This window comes from Natator depressus, chromosome 1, assembly GCF_965152275.1.
Source record: "Natator depressus isolate rNatDep1 chromosome 1, rNatDep2.hap1, whole genome shotgun sequence".
NCBI classification, from domain to species: Eukaryota; Metazoa; Chordata; order Testudines; family Cheloniidae; genus Natator; species Natator depressus.
The window spans coordinates 298,693,690-298,713,654 of NC_134234.1; the positions used below are offsets into that span (position 1 = coordinate 298,693,690).

The 19,965-nt window shown below is 43.4% G+C and overlaps 1 protein-coding gene across 4 annotated transcripts in view; it reads right to left on the reverse strand.

The window, feature by feature from the left end:
- Positions 1–19,965, reverse strand: part of SAMTOR (S-adenosylmethionine sensor upstream of mTORC1) — a 124,593-nt gene that overhangs the window by 61,868 nt on the left and 42,760 nt on the right. The window contains exon 1 of one of the 4 annotated variants that reach the window (XM_074942269.1): positions 8,105–8,237. The exons of 1 other annotated variant lie outside the window; for it this stretch is intronic. Coding sequence is in view for 2 of the 3 variants with exons in the window: in XM_074942266.1 (XP_074798367.1) it covers positions 8,105–8,258 (154 nt within the window). In the remaining variant the exon portion in view is untranslated. Of the gene's footprint in view, positions 1–1,939; positions 2,007–8,104; positions 8,355–19,965 lie in introns of those variants that run through there. 2 more of the 4 variants (XM_074942268.1, XM_074942266.1) reach the window with 2 other exon arrangements.

Genomic DNA, 19,965 nt, shown 5'->3' on the forward strand with positions numbered 1-19,965 from the left:
AGATAAACTGAAGCCCACTTCATCAGATGCATAGAATGGGACACATAGTAAGATTTAGATATAGATATAAATATAGATATAGTGACAAAGCTCTGTCCTTCCCTCCGTGGGTCCCACATTTCCTGGCAGATTTCGCTAGCCTCAGAGACTCACTGTGACCCTGCACGTAACCCTTCTCTCTAGAGACAAGGGTCACAGTCTACTGAGCCATTTTCATCATAAGCCAGCGAGGGAGGTGAGGAGAAGTTATCTTTCCTTGCACCATCTCTGTTGTCTCCCAGTCTCAGTGATTAATCAGGGGGCAAACGTGGGGGGGGGGAGACCGGGCCCACCCTCTACTCCGGGCTCCAGCCCAGGGACCCTAATAGTATCAGTACCCTATGGTAGCTGACCTTTTAGAAACGTTACATGTACAATTCCCTGGGCTACTTCCCCCACAGCAGCCCTCACTTCCTCAAGCTCCACTTCACCCTTACCTCAGGGCCTCCTTCCTTGTGCCTATATGGTGTGTACTACTCAGCCTCTCCAAAGTGGAACTTCCTCCCACAGCTCCTGACATGCACACCCACCTGACTAACTGGGAGGCTTTTAACTAGTTTCAGCCAGCCCCTGATTGGCTTCAGGTGTCCCAATCAACCTAGCATTCTCCCTGCCTCCTGGAAAGTTCTTAATTGGCCCCAGGTGTCTTAATTGACCTGGAGCAGCTTCCATTTCACTTTTTATCATCTCTGGTTAGCTAGGAGACACCATCCCTTTCTGGCAGAAAGACCTGGCCTTAGTTAATCATGCCTTCATCACCTTTCAGCTGGACTACAGCAATCCAATATACCTGGGGATGAAACCTTCAGGTCTTAGGAAGCTCTAACCGATACAAAATACTGCTGTGCGGCTCCACAGCAACACAGGCTATCATAAGCAAATCACATTTGTCCCTCACTCTCTATGCTGGCTTCCCACAGAATTATGAATCAAGTTCAAGGTCTTAGTTATCTTCAAAGCACTTTCTGGCCTGGGCCCAGGATACCTAAAAGACCATTTAAAAGGTCCAGGATAAAGATGCTGGTCAACAACTTTGCTCCTCTGGCATTGCTGAGAGTTCCATTATAAGAGTAAAGCTCATCTGGGCAGAAGACAGAATCTTCCCCAGGTTAGTCCAAGACTGTGGAATCAACTCCCCCAGGAACTAAGGACTATCATAAACCTCACCACTTTCACCTCCAAGTGAAAGGTGCATTTCTTTGACCTTGCCTTCTCAAATATAAACACATAGCAACAGGTATATTGAACAACCACCACCCAACCATAGCGAGAAACTCCATTCCATGTTTCTCCCTCTGGTAAGAAGATGAACGAACAAACAACATGTGACAGATGTGTAAGCACATTGCTTACTGCACTACTGCAAGGTGCTCAGATACTACAGTGAGTAGCATGGTATTAAAACCTGAATACAACAAAATACATTCCTACTCCGAGGACCTAAGACAGTGGTTCTCAACCAGGGGGTACTAAGAGGTTTTCCGGGGGGATACGCCACTCATCTGGGCATTGCAGCACCTGGGGGGGGGGGGTGTTGAGAGATTGGTTTTTGGGTGGGGGGGGGGGTCACAACTGTAGGGCTGGCATTAGGGGTGACAAGCAGGGCAACTGACCGGGGGCCCCACAAAGCTAAGTTACATGCTTCAGCCCCACGGCCTGGGTTTGGGCTTCAGACAAGGCTCAAAGTGAAAAACAGGCTCAAGTATCACACTGAAATGTAAGTACAATATTTATATTCCAATCAATGTATTTTATAATTATATGGTAAAAATAAGTAAGCAATTTTTCAGTAAGAGCGTGCTATGACATTTCTGTATTTTTATGTTTGATTGTATAATCAAGTATCAGAGTAGCAGCTGTGTTAGTCTGTATTCGCAAAAAGAAAAGGAGGCTCGTTCACCTGCACATCTACCCATGTGATATATGCCATCATGTGCCAGCAATGCCCCTCTGCCATGTACATTGGTCAAAATGGACAGTCTCTACGTAAAAGAATAAATGGACACAAATCAGATGTCAAGAATTATAACATTGAAAAACCAGTCGGAGAACACTTCAACCTCCCTGGTCACTCAATTACAGACCTAAAAGTTGCAATTCTTCAACAAAAAAACACCAAAAACAGACTCCAACGAGAGACTGCTGAATTGGAATTAATTTGCAAACTGGATACAATTAACTTGGGCTTGACTGAAGACTGGGAGTGGATGGATCATTACACAAAGTAAAACTATTTCCCCATGTTTATTCCCCCCCCCCACCCCACCCCAGGCTGTTCCTGAGACATTCTTCTCAACTGCTGGAAATGGCCCACCTTGATTATCACTACAAAAGGTTCTCCCCCCCTTCCCCCACTCTCCTGCTGGTAATAGCTCACCTTAAGTGATCACTCTGGTTACAGTGTATATGGTAACACCCATAGTTTCATGTTCTGTGTGTATATAAATCTCCCCACTGTATTTTCCACTGAATGCATCCGATGAAGTGAGCTGTAGCTCACGAAAGCTTATGCTCAAATAAATTTTAGTCTCTAAGGTGCCAGAATTACTCCTTTTATAATCAAGTAGTTTTTTAAGTGAGGTGAAACTTGTGGTACGCAAGACTAATCAGACTCCTGAAATGGATACAGTAGTTGAGAAAGGTTGAGAACCACTGATCTAAGATAAACAGTTCAGATGGGGAACAGAAATAGAGTTTACGGACAAGATAACATTAATACAAAATGAAGTTATAAAATAACTGAAGTTTATGCATATATAATGTTCATTCCTCATTTTCTATTTTATTTATATTGCTTTTTGAAAGCAAGTGTTTTGTATCTAATTTTATTTTTCCTTTTTTGTGTGGGAGAAAACATGTTAGAAGTTTATTAGGTTTTCTTAGAGACAGAGTTTAAGGCCTGATCAGGTAGTCTCACCTCCTGTATTTCACAGGTCATCATCATCATCCAGCACCTGTACACTAAATCCAACAACCAAAATTAGACCAAAGTATCACAACCCAGAGACTAGACTATTATGTGTCACACGCAAGAACTGGAGGGACTGAGATGAACCAGTGCCCGAAGCCCGTGCAATGTCAGGAAAATGATTAAGTGAGATAAACTCAGATAACCCTGGCAAGTGATCCAACCCACACACTGCAGAAGGCGGTGAATATCTCGCCAATCCAGGCCACTGCCAATTTGATCTATAGGGAAAATTCCTTTCTGATCCCATAAAGGTTAACGGGCAGGTCTTGAGCACATGAGCAAGAACCAGCCAGCCAAGCACCTGGCAGAAAATGCTTGGTGCCACCTCAAAGCCCTAGCCCTCCTCATCCCATCTCCAGCCATAGCCATCTCTGATGTTTCAGAAGAAGGAGATTTCATCTATCAGCCCTTTCATCTAATAACTTCAGAAAAACTGTCTACGCTGTGCAGAAGTCACTGGCCTGAAATAGTTTATTAAGAATTTAGGATAACTTGGTTGAAGTGTTTAACTACTGTTGATAGGATTCAACCACGTAACAACTGTTAAAAAGAGAATTTTAAATAAGATACTATCTAATATTAAAGCCATTTTAGACTGAAGCTATTTTAAGCTTTGTTTAATAATGAATCAGAAAATATGGTTCAGAGATGTGTGGACAGGGATGCAGGGTAGTATAAATCACAAAGCAGACTTATAACCATTTTTGCTTATCCATTTTTCTGCAAACAACATTTCCCTCTCATTTACCAACTAAAAGCCAAAGGCAAACCCAACACTTGCACTAGAAGTGGGTCAGATTGACCATGCCCTGAAAACAGAAAAGGGAAGTACTGGTGAAGAGATGCAAAGTAATGATCTGGAAATAAAATTAAAATGCATTTTTTGTGGTGAGCGTTTCAGAGCTACAGAAGAGAAACCACCATGTTTTCCAGTCTCATTTCCAGATTAAAGTGACAGGTTTTAACACATGAGTTAGGTAATGAGAGGTTGACATGTTGCCACAAAGAGAATTAAATAAATTAGAACTAATATGGTAAACCATCCTAGAGGTTAGTCACATTACAAATAAAATAGCCAAAATGTGGGTGATCTAACATGCAACAGTGCTGTTGAAGATGGGAGAAGCCTAGAAAACGTGGAAATAAGCCAAGATGCAACTTTGAGCAAAGTGACTTCATAGAACAGTATCAACTTTTGAAAGAACTGCCTGGCTCTCCGGACGACCTGTTGTTAAATGAGCCTATTAGACAAGATTATATTTTAACTAGCGACTGCACATTAAAACAAACATTGCTTTCACATTTAAACACAAACATTTACAACTGGTTGAGACCCGCATTAGCCTGTAGTATTAAAGCATGCCAATGTCATTTTTACACTAACTCATTCTTTAAAAAAAGAAAGTGGTGGACAATAAATCAAAGTGAGGTCAGTGATGCCAGCTGTAAGCAAGTCAGGTAAGGCATGAACTTGCCTTTTAAATTCACCCAATAGTAAGTAATTCCAGTAATGGTCTCAGTCACATCAGCACTGAAATCTGCTTATTAGAAATAAGTCTGTATAACTGCAAAAAATTTCATCTAAACACCTTGGGGAAGGTACTAATTCAATACTTTTCTCAGAACAAAGTAACTATTAAAATGGCAAGGACAGTATAAAAGTGCATTCTCTGAGAATCACCTGTATTATGTCAAGTAATTATACAGTTCTCTCTGAGGAAGTTGAGCATGCTCCCTTTTTCAGTGATAGCTCACTGCACACAGAACAGCGCCACTTGTGATTTCATATATTAAAAGTCAAGTACTGTTGGAAAGTCCATGAAACAGCAACTTTGGTGTGGCTTGCTAGATACCATTCAGAGGAGATGGAAATTAGCTTTACAGAACAAGGCTTGACAAATGGAAGTAAAAAAATACAGAAAAAAAGCCTAGTCACTCTTAGATCTTAATGCCTTTATCAAAAAGATCAGCACCTTCATTATTACCTGCATAAAGCCAGCTGGGTGAACTGCCTTGTCTACCTGTTGGATGTACATGTTTAAGGATTTAACTTTTGCCTTGTTTTCTGAATGTTCCACACTTACATGACAACTGAAATGCTTCATTTATTTGGTAGTATGCCAGCCTTTTGCTTCTTTACTAAGCTGCCATTTTGGATTTCATAAAGATAGTTATACAGAATAAAATGCATATTAAGAAGGCAATACAGAATTCTGAAAGCAAGCATTTTCAGGTACTGTAAGTTCAATAAGATGTTAAACTCTAGAGAGGGAGATTCCCAAGCATGTTTTTGGAAGGTTAGGTGCAGTGGAGAAGATAACTGAACAGAAGATAATTATCTCAACTTTAATGTGAAAAACTAATAGTACTGAATCAGTACTACTGATAGCTAGTAACTCATGAGGATTACAACTGATTAGATTATAATGGGTAGAAAACTCCATGCTGTAGAAGTATGATTTGTTGAACAGTTTTGTTATTCCCCACTCCCACCCCAAAATACAAGACACTGAAGTTCTCAGTAATGTGCAAGATGCAGTACATGAGGAAAAAAATCAAATAATAACTGTGCATTCTGAATAAGACCACCAGTATTAGTACCAGTAAATTATTCTCTACATATTCACTTGCCAGTGGCAAGCAAGAATCTTTTCCTGGGCAGAGGCAGGCTTACCCCGATTTCTGCAGAATTTAAGCTTTCATAAAAAAATTCATTTTATGACAATTAAAAATGCTAGCTAAGGGCTTTTCCACACAAGGGAAAAGGCCCAGAATAATTACTGCAGAATAGCTAGTGCTGAATGGATCAACCTAATCCACAAAAAGGCACTTTTAGTGCAGAATAAGAGTGTCCTTACAGGGAGTTAGTGCCAAATAACTATTGCACTTAAAATTCACAACCTAGCTATTTTACACAAACTTCCCCATGACATTTCTGTGTAGAAAAGCCCTAAATGTGACCCAGCATTGTCTTTCTGAATCTGCAGACAGGCTGAAATAACAGAAAAGTGTGAACTGCCAAAAGCACAAGTCCTGGCAACAGAACACAATTTGAGCAACTAAGCTGTATGTGTTGGTAATGGTTCCTCAGCCTGGAAGATGAGAGAAATCCTTTCAAGCTTGTGTGGCCACTATGCATATGCCTACACTATATCTGGGAATGAGCTTCCCAACCCCAGTTGACAGACTTACGGTAATGGGGCTCATGCTAGTGTACTAAAAATAGCTATAGACACTGTAGCTTGGACTTTCAAGACTGAGGGGAACAGATGTGGGCTTGAGAGCCCGAGCGCCAGCCTGAGCCTCAATGTCAAAGCAACATTCACACAGCTATTTTTACTCTGTAGACCCAGACAGAGAGGCTCACTCCCAGATGTGGTGTAGACATGCCCAGAAGGGCTGGGGTAACCAAGGCTCCTTGGTCTCCAGCATGAAAGAGCTGACAGATCTACCCAGTGGATAGCTAAGACCAAATCACATGCAAATTTGGGCTAGGAGGCAGAAGAAACATGTGTTCTTAGAATTTGGGGAGACTCCACAGAGAGCAGCATAGTATCAGTTCTGCAGCAAGATGGCCTTCAAGCAGCCATGGACTAAGAGGCAGGAACTAGTTTGAAATGTAAAGCATTTTGAGACTTCACAATTAAAAATGCTATATAAAAGCTAACTATTATTATTATTATTAATTATTATAAGAACAGTTTCCATTCCATGAATATTTTTGTAAAAGATATATACTGTAGCTCAATCAGAAATTATGGCCCTGATGCAAGGATTATTGGATGAAATAGTATGGCCTCTGTTTTGCAGGAGGTCAGACTAGAGGATAATAGTCCTTTTTGTTATGAAGATCTATTAATCTCAACTTTACAGTTTGCCATATTTTAAATCTTCAAACTGGTATGTCTAATTTCTGGGGTGCTTCTGCTATCCCAATCCCACACAACAGCGTGCACACATTTGAGACTCTCATGGAGGAGGGTAAGGCAAGCATTCTTACCAGTAACCTCCTGGATCATATGTCCAGGGCTACCGGTCAGGTGAGATAATATACTTCATAATGTAAAAGTTTGTTGCAAGAGCTCACTACAACATCAGCTATTAAGTCTTAGGATGAGTGGGACTGATGATATGCAGATTAGACAGGTTATAATGCACTTGGTTATTGATATAAATTAACAGTCTGTTTTTACATCACAGGGTATCATTTATCCATAAAATAAACAGGAGTACTTTTGGCACCTTAGAGGCTAACAAATTTATTAGAGCATAAGCTCTCGTGGGCTACAGCCCACTTCATCGGATACACAGAATGGAACATATAGTAAGAATATATATATATATATATATACACACACACACACACACACACACATATACAGAAAAAGTGGAAGTTGCCATAGGACTCCTATTGTCTGCACATCCCAAGGAAGAAGCTCAGAAATTTGAGCACTCCTGGGCCAGGAAAAGCAGCTTTGTGGGGGGGAAGAGGAGAAAGAGAGGAGACACGACAGGCCGCAGGACAAAGGGACACTTTGCCAGCTGTGAGCAGCCCAACGGGCAGCGGAGCGGGGCTCTGCAGGATGAAGTACCGTGGGCACTGAGGTGCACAAACACAACGCTCCAGCTTGTGAGCAGCGCCTACAGCTGCATGCAAAGGCTGCAGCTCCCCGCCCCCGTATTTACTGGGGGCGGAGGGGCGCCACGAAAAGAAGCAGGAAACCGAGACCCGGGCCCCCGCATTGGGGGAGGACCTAGCTCCCCCCCACCCTTCCAGGCTCCAACTACTACACCTAGAGGGAGCTCCCCAAGACCGGGCTCCGTGCAGGGGGCGGCTCCCCGGCCCGGCTCCGCTCCGCTCCCCTTCCCTTCCCCCGGGCCCCGTGCAGGGGGCGGCTCCCCGGCCCGGCTCCGCTCCCCTTCCCTTCCCCCGGGCCCCGTGCAGGGGGCGGCTCCCCGGCCCGGCTCCGCTCCCCTTCCCTTCCCCCGGGCCCCGTGCAGGGGGCGGCTGCTTGGGCCTCACGGGCAGCTCTAACCGCCCACCCGCGGCCGCCGAGGGGCTCGGGGCGGGCCCAGCCGTGCCCCGGCATTTACCTTCCCGGTACTTCCTGCGCAGCCGTCGGTGGACGCTCTTCACCACCCCGGAGAGCTTCTCCTGCTCCAGCTTCCTCTCCTGTTCCGGGGGCTGGGTCTGGGTCACGGTCACGGCGGCGGCGGCGGCGACCCCGGGCCGCGGCTCGGGCTCCATGGTGTTACCGCGGCTCCTCCCCCTCGGTGCGCAGCCCGGCCGGGAGGCGAGAGTGCTCCGCTCTGTCTCTATGGCAGGTCAGAGCAAGCACTGGGCATGCGTGGTCATGTGATGTCCCGCCCTGCCTGCTGGGAAGTGTAGTCCTCAGTCATTGACAGCGCAGGGGCACTCACAAGTCAGGGCCGGAGGCGGAGCTGCCTGAAGCCAGCCTTGTCTGCAGTGTAGTGGTGTGGGGCCCAGGACATTAGAGAGACTTCGTGGGTGAGATAATATCTTGTATTGGACCAACTTCTGTTGGTGAGAGAGACAAGCTTCTGAGCCACACAGAGCTCTTCTTCAGGTCCGGGCCAGGTACTCTGAGGTCACAGCCAAATGCAAGGTGGAACAGATTGGTAGCATGTGTTGTATGGGATGGTTCAAGGTGAAGTGGCCCATTAACACCTTTGCAGTCATAGGACAAAAAGGGGGAGTTAATGGGCTACAGATTGTTGTAATAAGCCATAAATCTGATGTCTCTATTCAGTCCATTATTTTTTAGTGGCCAGCAGAGTTATGAATATAAGCTTCCAGGCTCATCATTTGAAAATGTTGCGCAGGTTTCCTTTGAGGATGAGGCCTGATCAGCTATCAAGTGATTGCTTTGTGAAAAGTGTTCACACACAGGTGGTAGAGTTTTTGTCTTCTATTATTTTCCTGTGAGAGTTCATTGGCGAGCCTAGTGATTGTCTGGTTTCACCCACATAGTTGTTATTGGGGAAGTTAGTGCACTGGATGAGGTACACCACACGTTGTGATAGGCATGTGTAGGACCCATGGATCTTGAAAGGTGTGTTGTGGTGGGGGCAGGGGAGAGTGTTGATCATGGTAGCAGTGGAGATATGTCTGCAGGTTTTGCATCTATTGTTCTGGCAGGGTCTGCTGTCACTTTGAGTTGGTGTGTCCTGGTCTATGGGGAGCTTGCTTCTTATGATCAGCTTGGAGAGGTTAGGGGGTTGAAGGGCAGAAGAGATGGTTCAGGTAAGATTTCTTTCACAGTGGGGTCTGTGATGCTGTATGGTTGAAAATTACCACTTGTATCAGTGTTGCTATCTGTGTATACAATCGCAACAAAATGTATACAAAGTGTATCTTTATACAAAGTTGAAAGGTTATGATTTGCTAAATATGATTATCCTGTTTATAAGCATATATTATCTATCATGGTGACAGGTTTTAGAGTGGTAGCCGTGTTAGTCTGTATCAGCAAAAAAACCAAGGAGCACAAGGGATGGAAATTGTTGAAATCATGGTGGAATTCCTCAAGGGCTTCTTTTTCATGGGTCCAGATGACGAATTCTACCATGATTTCAACAAATTTCCATCCCACCATCAACCTCAGCCTGGACAAGTCCACACAACAGATCCACTTCCTGGACACTATAGTGCTAATAAGCGATGGCCACATAAACACCACCCTATACCGGAAACCTACTGACCACTATACTTACCTACATGCTTCCAGCTTTCATCCAGACCACACGATCCATTGTCTACAGCCAAGCTCTAAGATACAACCGCATTTGCTCCAGTCCCTCAGACAGAGAAGAACACCTACAAGATCTCTATCAAGCGTTCTTAAAACTACAATACCCACTTGCTGAAGTGAAGAAATGGATTGACAGAGCCAGAAGAATATCCAGAAGTCACCTACTCCAGGACAGGCCCAACAAAGAAAGTAACGGAACGCCACTAGCCGTCACCTTCAGCCCCCAGCTTAAACCTCTCCAGCGCATCATCAAGGATCTACAACCTATCCTGAAGGATGATCCCTCACTCTCACAGATCTTGGGAGACAGGCCAGTCCTCACTTACAGACAGCCCCCCAACCTGAAGCAAATACTCACCGGCAACCACACACCAAAAACACTAACCCAGGAACCTATCCTTGCAACAAAGCCTGTTGCCAACTCTGTCCACATATATTTTCAAGGGACACCATCATAGGACCTAATCACATCAGCCACACCATAAGAGGCTCGTTCACCTGCACATCTACCAATGTGATATATGCCATCATGTACCAACAATGCCCCTCTGCCATGTACATTGGCCAAACCGGACAATGTCTACGCAATAGAATAAATGGACACAAATCAGATGTCAAGAACTATAACATTCAAAAACCAGTCAGAGAACACTTCAACCTCCCTGGTCACTCAATTTCTGACCTAAAAGTGGCTATTCTTCAACAAAAAGACTTCAAAAACAGACTCCAACGAGAGACTGCTGAATTGAAATTAATTTGCAAATTGGATACAATTAACTTAGGCTTGAATAGAGACTGGGAGTGGTTGAGTCATTACACAAAGTAAAACTATTTCCCCTTGTTTATTACCTCCCCCCCGCACTGTTCCTCAGACGTTCTTGTTAACTGCTGGAAATGGCCCACCTTGATTATCACTCCAAAAGGTTTTCTTCCCCCGCTTTCCCCCCCGCCTCCCCACTCTCCTGCTGGTAATAGCTCATCTTAAGTGATCACTCTCCTTACAGTGTGCATGATAAACACCCATTTTTTCATGTTCTGTGTGTATATAAATCTCCTCACTGTATTTTCCACTGAATGCATCCGATGAAGTGAGCTGTAGCTCACAAAAGCTTATGCTCAAATAAATTGGTTAGTCTCTAAGGCGCCACAAGTATTCCTTTTCTTTTTAGGATTAGTAAGAAACTCACATATGGTGAAATAGGTTTGCATTAACATCTCACTGTATTGGTTGTCTGCATTGGAGCCAAGGGCTGGAATGCCTAAAGGGGACTGCGTTTGGCTTCTGGTTAACCAGTGTGGTACTGCAGAAGCTCTTTTGTTACTGGCTTGGTGAACCTAATTATAGAATAAATCACCAGCTTTGGGGATTGTCTTCCCTATTTCTTGCTGTCTGCTCTGAGAGCATTCTCAGTGTGGTCCAACCCTGGCACCCAGTCACAAGGGTCCCCATGGAGTATGGGCCATGGTCTTATAAGTGCCTATCACGACATGTGGTGTACCTCATCCAGTGCTCTAAATGCACCAATAAGAACAATGTGGGTGAAACCAGACAATCACTATGCTCTTGATTGATCTCGCACAAGAAAACGATCACTTGTGGGTGAGCACTTTTCACAAAGCGATCACTCTATATCTGACCTCTCAGTCCTAATCCTCAAAGGAAACATGCACAACACTTTCAAAGACGAGCCTGGGAGCTTAAATTCATAACTTTGCTAGACACTAAGAATCCTGGTTTTAATAAAGACACTAGATATGTGCCTTATTACAACAATCTGTAACTCACTAACCCCCATTTTTGTCCTGTGACTACAGAGGTGTTAACAGGCCACTTCACCTTGTATGGTCCCTTAGAACAGGGGTTCTCACAACAAAATTTTTGGTGACCTCAGAGTGTGGCTACCAACTCTTGCTGGTGGCCACTCTGATAATTTTTCCCAAAATACTTAATTAACTTTAGGAAAAACAAATATGCACATATATGTGTCCAAATCATTGTAATTTATTTATGTAGGATGGACTCAATAATAAAAATAGTGTACAGTTGTCGCTATTCTTTACTGGACCTAAACAGAATAGAAACACAAATAAGGTGCTTTGCATGTTCTTGTTTGTTTTTTCTTGTTGTTTCTTTTGCTTTTTTGTTTTTTTTAAGACTTGCTAGCTACTAAATCTGCTGTGAAAAGTGTTATTAGCAAACATACAAATATCACTTTTCACAGCAGAATTACTCAGTCCCGGCAAGCCCAGGGACAAATTAAGCCCTGGATGGGGGAGGTGGGTATGGAGGCACCAGGGGTCAGGGGCAATCGGGCCCTGGGGGAGGTAGCAGAGGCCGGGGGTGATGTGGGGTAGGGAATGAGCTCGGAACCAGAGCCCGCCCGTCGCACAGCCTGGGAAAGGGAGCCTGAATCTCCATGGCTGCCACCAGCCATCCCAGAGCTAGAGCCTGACCCCACCGACCCCAGGAAGGTGGGGAACTCACTGGCTGCCTGCTCCTCCAGCTTGTGTGTCTCCAGAGGGAGGCAGGGCCTAACGCAGAGGTGGGCAAACTACGGCCCACGGGCCACATCTGGCCCATGGGACCGTTCTACCCGGCCCTTGACCTCCTGCCTGGGGAGGCTAGCCCCCAGCCCCACCCCAGCTGTCCCCCCACCCCCATGGTTACCCCGCCGTGCGGACAGCATGGCTGGCTCCGTCAGGGTAGCAGGGCTGCAAGCGCCTGCCGCTCTGAACGACATGGTAAGGGGGCGGCGGAGTTGCGTAGGGGGTCCCGGTGGGTAGGGGACAGGGAGCAGGGGGCCGTTGGATGGGGTGGAGGTTCTGGGGCAGGGCCATCAGGGGTCGGGGAACAGGTGGGGTTGGATAGGGCATGGGAGTCCCGGGGGGCCTGTCATGGGGCAGGGGTGTGGATAGGGGTCGGGGCAGTCTAGGGACAGGGAGCAGGGGGAGGGGGTTGGATGGGTTGGAGGTTCTGAGGGGGGCAGTCAGAGGGTGGGAAGTGGGTGGGGGTGGATAGAGGGCGGGGGCCAGGCTGTTTTGGGGGCACAGCCTTCCCTACCCAGCCCTCCATACAGTTTCACACCCCGATGTGGCTCTTGGGCCAAAAAGTTTGCCCATCCCTGGCCTAACAACTGTTGGTGGCCCTGGGGGAGGGGCTGCTGCCCCCCCCCACCCGCAATCACTGACCAGGAAGGTATGGCTGCAAGAAAAGCCCCTGGTGGCCGCATACAGTCACGGTGGCCACATTTGAGAAATGCTGCCTTAGAATACGTGCTAGCTACTTACACTACACTTTTTATTCAATCTTGTATTTAGCTCTGACACTCTTAGGTCTGGTCTATACTATAGACCTATATTGGTATAACTACGTTGCTCAGGGGTATAAAAAATCCATGCAGACAGTGCTATGTTGGTGGGAGAGCTTCTCCTGCCGACATAGCTACCGCCTCTCAGGGAGGTGGATTAACTAAACCAAAGGGAGAGTGCTCTCCCATTGGCTTATAAAGTCTTCATTAAAGCGCTAGAGTGGTGAAGCTGCACTGATGCAGCATTTTAAGTGTAGGCTTGCCCTTAGTACCTTTCAGACCCGCAGAAGAGTTTTGTGTAGCCGAAAAACTTGTTTCTCACACCAACTGAAGCTGGTCCAATAAAAGATATTATCTCATGCACCTTGTCTCTCAAGCCAGCCTAACTCACTGTATCCAGTGGGGCCTGATCCTGCACCATCACACCCTGTGGGAGTTCTGTACCGACTTCAGTGGGAATGCCCAGGTCTTTCAGGCAATCACCTGAAGGCTTTCTTGGGGCCCCTGAGAATAACTTACTTGTTTCAGCATCTGCTGTAAAATCCCAGAGCCGCAAGTTCAAATTTCAGAAGCCCCTTAAATTCCAAGGGAAATACAACGTGTTTCATGCAGCTTGTGTGTCTGCTTTCTGATGACAAGACCTCTGTAGTCACTGTACTGACTGCTCTACGGAGACTTTAAAGATCCCAAACCAGTTTTCACAAGAGGTGGAGCTTGCTCTGAGCTCCTTGGCTAAGTTTTGCACTCCCACCACCCCTTCCTAACTCTTGCGGCTTGCTGTGGCCAAATTGGTTTCTACCCTCCGTCCCAAAGGCAGCCCCTTTTTTGTATATGGTCCTAGCTTGAGAGAGCCTACAACTCTAAGGCATAATCCTGTGTTGACTGATTTAGGTTTGTCTCTAGACAAGTACACTCAGATCTTCTGGAGAGGATCTTTTCACGATACTTACCAGCCTAGCCAGATAGAGCAGATGACAAAAGTTGGCCATAATAGTGAATACACTCTGACAAATTGCATTCTGCAGATTTGACCTTGTCTTTTTCTCCCTAGGCTCTCTTCCCTTCTTTTCTTTACATCACCATTGACTTTTCAGATTGTACCCAAGTGCCAAGGATCAGACAAGCAGGCTTCTTTGAGCGGTGACAATTTAAATGGGTCAGATTTTACATCTCTCTGAAATAGGCCTGGTAAAATTGATCCTCCCCAGTGGAGAAAATTGTAAAAACTCCTTTAAAAATAATTCAGTTCAAAATAAGTGAATCTCTCTCTTAAAGAGTAAGCCTTAGCAGGTCTGTCTCCTTACTCTGAACCTTCTGACCATCATAAACACTCTGAAAATATCCATTCTGCCTTTATAGAACTAACATTCCTGTTTCTGGGCTCGGTGCAACTCAGGCCAGTGGAAGTCAAGATATCTATAGGCAACCCATCCCTCCCCACCTACCTTCTGCAGGCAGCTGCCTGGGCTGCTCTGATTTATGGCTGCCTGCATTAACTCCCTAAGTGCCATTCAGCAGCAGTGAGTAGCTAGAGTACAGTGTGCTCCAACAAAGTAACCTCTCACCCTTGGTTCTCTGCATCAGAGACTGCTGTGTGGTAGCATACAACAGTTCTGCTAGCCCTATATCAAGGGAAGCCCCCTGTCATAAATATAAAGGGAAGGGTAAACACCTTTCAAATCCCTCCTGGCCAAAGGAAAAACCCTTTCACCTGTAAAGCTAGGATAACCTCGCTGGCACCTGACCAAAATGACCAATGAGGAGACAAGATACTTTCAAAAGCTGGAGGGGGGAGAAACAAAGGCTCTCTCTCTCTCTCTCTCTCTCTCTGTCTGTCTGTGTCTGTGTCTGTGTGATGCTTTTGCTGGGGGCAGAACAGGAATGGAGTCTTAGAACTTAGTAAGTAATCTAGCTAGATATGCATTAGATTCTGTTTTCTTTACATGGCTGAGAAAGTAAGCTGTGCTGAATGGAATGTAGATTCCTGTTTTTGTGTCTTTTTGAAACTTAAGGTTTTGCCTAGAGGGATTCTCTATGTTTTGAATCTGATTACCCTGTAAGGTATTTACCATCCTGATTTTACAGAGGTGATTCTTTTACTTTTTCTTCTATTAAAATTCTTCTTTTAAGAACCTGATTGCTTTTTCATTGTTCTTAAGATCCAAGGGTTTGGGTCTGTGTTCACCTACGCAAATTGGTGAGGATTTTTATCAAACCTTCCCCAGGAAAGGGAGTGTGTAGGGTTTGGGAGGATTTTGTGTGGAAAGACATTTCCAAGCGGGCTCTTTCCCAGTTATATATCTGTTAGATGTTTGGTGGTGGCAGCAATAAAGTCCAAGGGCAAAAGGTAAAATAGTTTGTACCTTGGGGAAGTTTTAACCTAAGCTGGTAAAAATAAGCTTAGGGGGTTTTCATGCAGGTCCCCACATCTGTACCCTAGAGTTCTGAGGGGGGAAGGAACCTTGACATGGTGGCAGAGCAGTGGGATTAACTTGAAATAATTTTGAGATCAATTTGAGATTTTTTTTGAACCAGAAGCACAGATTTTAAAAGGAAATATTTTTTTTTCCCTTTGGGCTGCTGGAAAGCAGGTTTTAAGCTGAAAGCAGTTAGTTTTTTTTTTCTCTGCTTGGGAGCCAGAGCAGAGACAAAAGGGGATTGTCTCCTGTGAGCTGGAGTTTTCTCTACCTAAAGGCAGGGTAGATTGGTGATAAACTTCTGCATTAACAAAGCTGGAAGAATGGATACCAAATTGAATTTGCCCAAATGGAATTCCTTCATCGCAAGTGTCTCATAATTCAGCGACATCCTTTGTTTCTTCCTTTTGGGCCTGATCCTACAGTGAGGGCTGTCCAGGCAAACCCATGTACCTGCACCCAACCACCATTGAAGATAGGGTGCTGATTTATAGATCAAGGCGTTGATCTAGATTTACTCAGTAGATGTCTAAAAAGTTTGTCAGTCTCGCTTAGGTATTTTTAATCGACTAGTGCAAGTTTCTCACCAGTATGTTTATGTACCATTATATTTTCTGTTGGCTAGAAGATGTCAGATATTCTCATTTTCAATTAATTAATTAAAAAAAATACAAGAACAAGAATAAGACGTAAATTAATAGAACAATTTGCTATTGACATCAGGTCAAAGAATATAAACATAAGTCTATTGTGTTATTTATGCTTTTAGTTTCTGGCTTTTTTTAAGCTTTGAAACTCTAAAGTTATAGTGTATGTCAATAAGGCATTAAACAAATGCATTACATAAATCAGTGGTTCTGCCTCATTTAGAATAGTGTGTAGTATTGGTTATCCCATCTCACAAAAGGATAGTGCAGAAATAGATGGATTTCAGCAAGTTATTAGAAGCATGGAAAAATTCTCATACGAAGAAAGATTGAAAAGATTTGGATTATTTACTTTGAAAGGAAATGAATAAGAGAGAACATAAACATATTTAAAAGAAAGAATAATGGAGTTGACAGCATTAGTATCCCAAGAATTGGGAGCATCTTTAAATTGTAGGCACTTTGTGTGGGTCAGTTAATTACAGACTCCGGTTCACCAGTGTAGAAAAGCAGGTGCACCTGTGTAGAAATGTTAGGACTGGTACCAATTTACAACTAATGACAACCACTGTTTCAGTACAATTTGGGATCTCTCTACTATTGTGTACTGCATCATTTTTTGTACTGCAGATATGATAGGCTGACTCATTGAATAAGTTGACCTTACACATTTTTGGGAACTACAAGTGCCAGAAAGAACTGGGAGAGGGAATGTCTTTCCAGCAGGTGCAGTAACCACTGAGAGACAAATGGAGCTGAGTGTCAGCTCGACCTCAGATAGCTTTCAAACTATTGGTGGCTCTAGAGAGAAGATTCAGCAGGAGTGTGGTAGGTGCGGATCCACTGTCTATATTCCCTGAGCCTCAAGAGGTATGTGGGAATATATTTTGGCTTTCATTAGGGATGGGCTTCATCGGAAATGCCCACCACTGGTATGCATTAATGATTCCTTTGTCTGATTTTTCCTCTGCAGTTCTCCAATCCCTTTTCATATCCTCTATTATTATATGATATTGAGTGTTGGCGCTCTGAACTCTAGCGAGGTGCAAGTGGTTCCCTATTAATGCTGAAAAGGAGAGAGGAAAAATAGAAGCAGGACAGTTCTGTTTATACAGCATCAAAAAGGGGGTCATTTGAGGAAAGTAAAAGGCAATATGTTTTGAAAAAAATTACAGAAATGCTATTTTACATAACTCCTACATACTGTACCCCACATAAGGAACTCAGTGTCTTAGAAGGTTGAGACAATTCCTGTGATCAACTTTTTAAAAGTTGGATAATTCTGGCCCTCATTAACACTTTAAGGTGTAAGCTATTGAGAATAAACAAATTGTAATGTCCAAGGACAGGATGAAGGAGAAAAGGAGTACTTGTGGCACCTTAGAGACTAACAAATTTATTTGAGCATAAGCTTTTGTGAGCTACAGCTCACTTCATCGGATGCATTCAAGGACAGGATGTTATTCTCTTAATAGATTTAAGAGACTGGGAGTTATGACAGTGAAGGATGGTGGTATGACAAATGAAATAGCAAGTAGGAGTGGTACTTCAGGATTATTGGTTATATGTACATAGGGAGTCATTGCCGTTTTCCTGTAACTGCACCATATGCAGGATTATAGAATGTTCATGTTAGGGTTAGAAGAACAGTATCTCTTTTTGCTTCTACTAAACAAATGGAGACAATGAATTTAGCATTCTCCACACTAGACTCATTCCTACAATTCTTTGATCCCCAATTGCTATGGATTAGAATCTTTGTATGCTTTAAGATTGGTCTGATAGCAGCAGCCCTGACACGTGGATGAGAGAATATAACATCTTGGTTTACTGTAGAGGAATAGCATGCCAAGTATTCTGGAACATTTACCATATAGAATGGTGGGAAAAATAACTATATATTTGGAGCCATCAAGAATACTGTGATTGATTCAGTCACATGCTGCCAATAAAATAAATCTGAGAATACCTAAAACAGTACAGAGTGTCTCTCTAAGAATAGCAGCATCACAGACATTCATATTCCTTTTCAGATTAAATGGTTTAGCTAAAAAGAATTTACAATGATAGGAGCACTGTAGAGAAGATTGTGATTTGGAGACACTCCCTCATAAGGGACAGTGTTGTGAGTGTGGGATTTTGGAGATGTGCCCTGGAAGTAAGGATTGGGAACACTGCATGGCTCTGTGCAGCCACTCACTACAGAAACTCTCCAGTTTGTTTTATTAATTTTTTTATTCCTTTCTCATTCATTTTATTTGTTATTTAATGAACCCCAAAATCGTTACATGGTGTCAGAAGTGAGAAGGAAACTGCTGACATTTTGAAGTTAACTCCTGTGTTTGCAACTGAAAGCAAAAACAAAGGGAGGCATCAGGGAAGCAAGTGGAGCCCCAGGCACAGAGGCTTTTGCATGTATTTGGTGAGCACAATAGGGGAGGGAGGGAGAGCCCAAAATGGATGTGATGCAACCTCCTTCTAGTCTGCAATTGTCAGGCAATGTTGAAGAGAACTGGAAAAATTCCAGACAGAGATTTGAATTGTATTTAGCAGTGATAGGGGTAGAGGAGAAAAATGATGAAGTGAAATCATAAATCTTTTTGCATGTTGTTATGGATATTTATAACAACTTTAAGTTCGAAGAAGGTGAAAGCATGAAGTTAAGTAAAATACTGAATAAATTTGAGGAACATGGAAGGCCAAAAAGGAACGAAACCTTTGATAGACACAAATTTTTAACATGCACGCAAAAAACTGATGAGATGATTGAGCAATATGTCACAGAATTAAGCAAACTCAGTAAAATCTGTGACTTTAGTGAGTTGACAGATTCTCTGGTGAGAGAGAGAATCATTTCTGACATTAAAGACAATGTGTTAAGAGAGAGACTGCTCCATGAAGGAGATTTAACTTTAGAAAAAGCTCTCCAAATATGCAGGGCAGTAGAAACTGTGAAAGCACAAGCAAAAGAGCTGAATGTACCAGAAAGGGTTATCCACATACTAAAGACTGTAGCCAGAACAGGTCAAATCAGAAAGTGGAACCACTCAATATGAAAACCACAGCTAAGGGGAAGACTGGGTGCAGACGGTTATGTGGAAGCATATACAAGGAAACCATTTTTAATAAAAACAAAGCTGTTTCAGCTGGTAGTTTTGCCCCCACTGTGGGCAGGGCACAATTTTGAAAGCTATTGTGTAGGGCTGTCAATTAATCACAGTTAATTCATGCAATTAACTCAAAAAAATTAATCACAATTAAAAAATTAGTTGCGATTAATTGCAGTTTTAATCGCACTGTTAAAAACAGAATACCAATTAAAATTTATTAAATATTTTGGATGTTTTTCTACATTTTCATATATATTCTATTCTGTGTTGTAACTGAAATTAAACTGTATGTTATTTTTAATACAAATATTTGCACTGTACAAATGATAAAAGAAATAATATTTTTCAATTCACCTCATACAAGTACTGTAGTGCAATCTCTTTGTCATGAAAGTGAAACTTACAAATGTAGATTTTTTTTCTTACATAACTGCACTCAAAAACAAAACAAAGTAAAACTTCAGAGCATACAAGTCCACTCAGTCCTACTTCTTGTTCAGCCAATAGCTAAGACAAACAAGTTTGTTTACATTTACAGGGGATAATGCTATCCTTTTCTTATTTACAGTGTCACCAGAAAATGAGAACAGGCATTTGCATGGCACTTTTGTAGCCGGCATTACAAGGTATTTACGTGCCAGATGTGCTAAACATTCGTGCGCCCCTTCATGCTTCAGTCACCATTCCAGAGGACATGTTC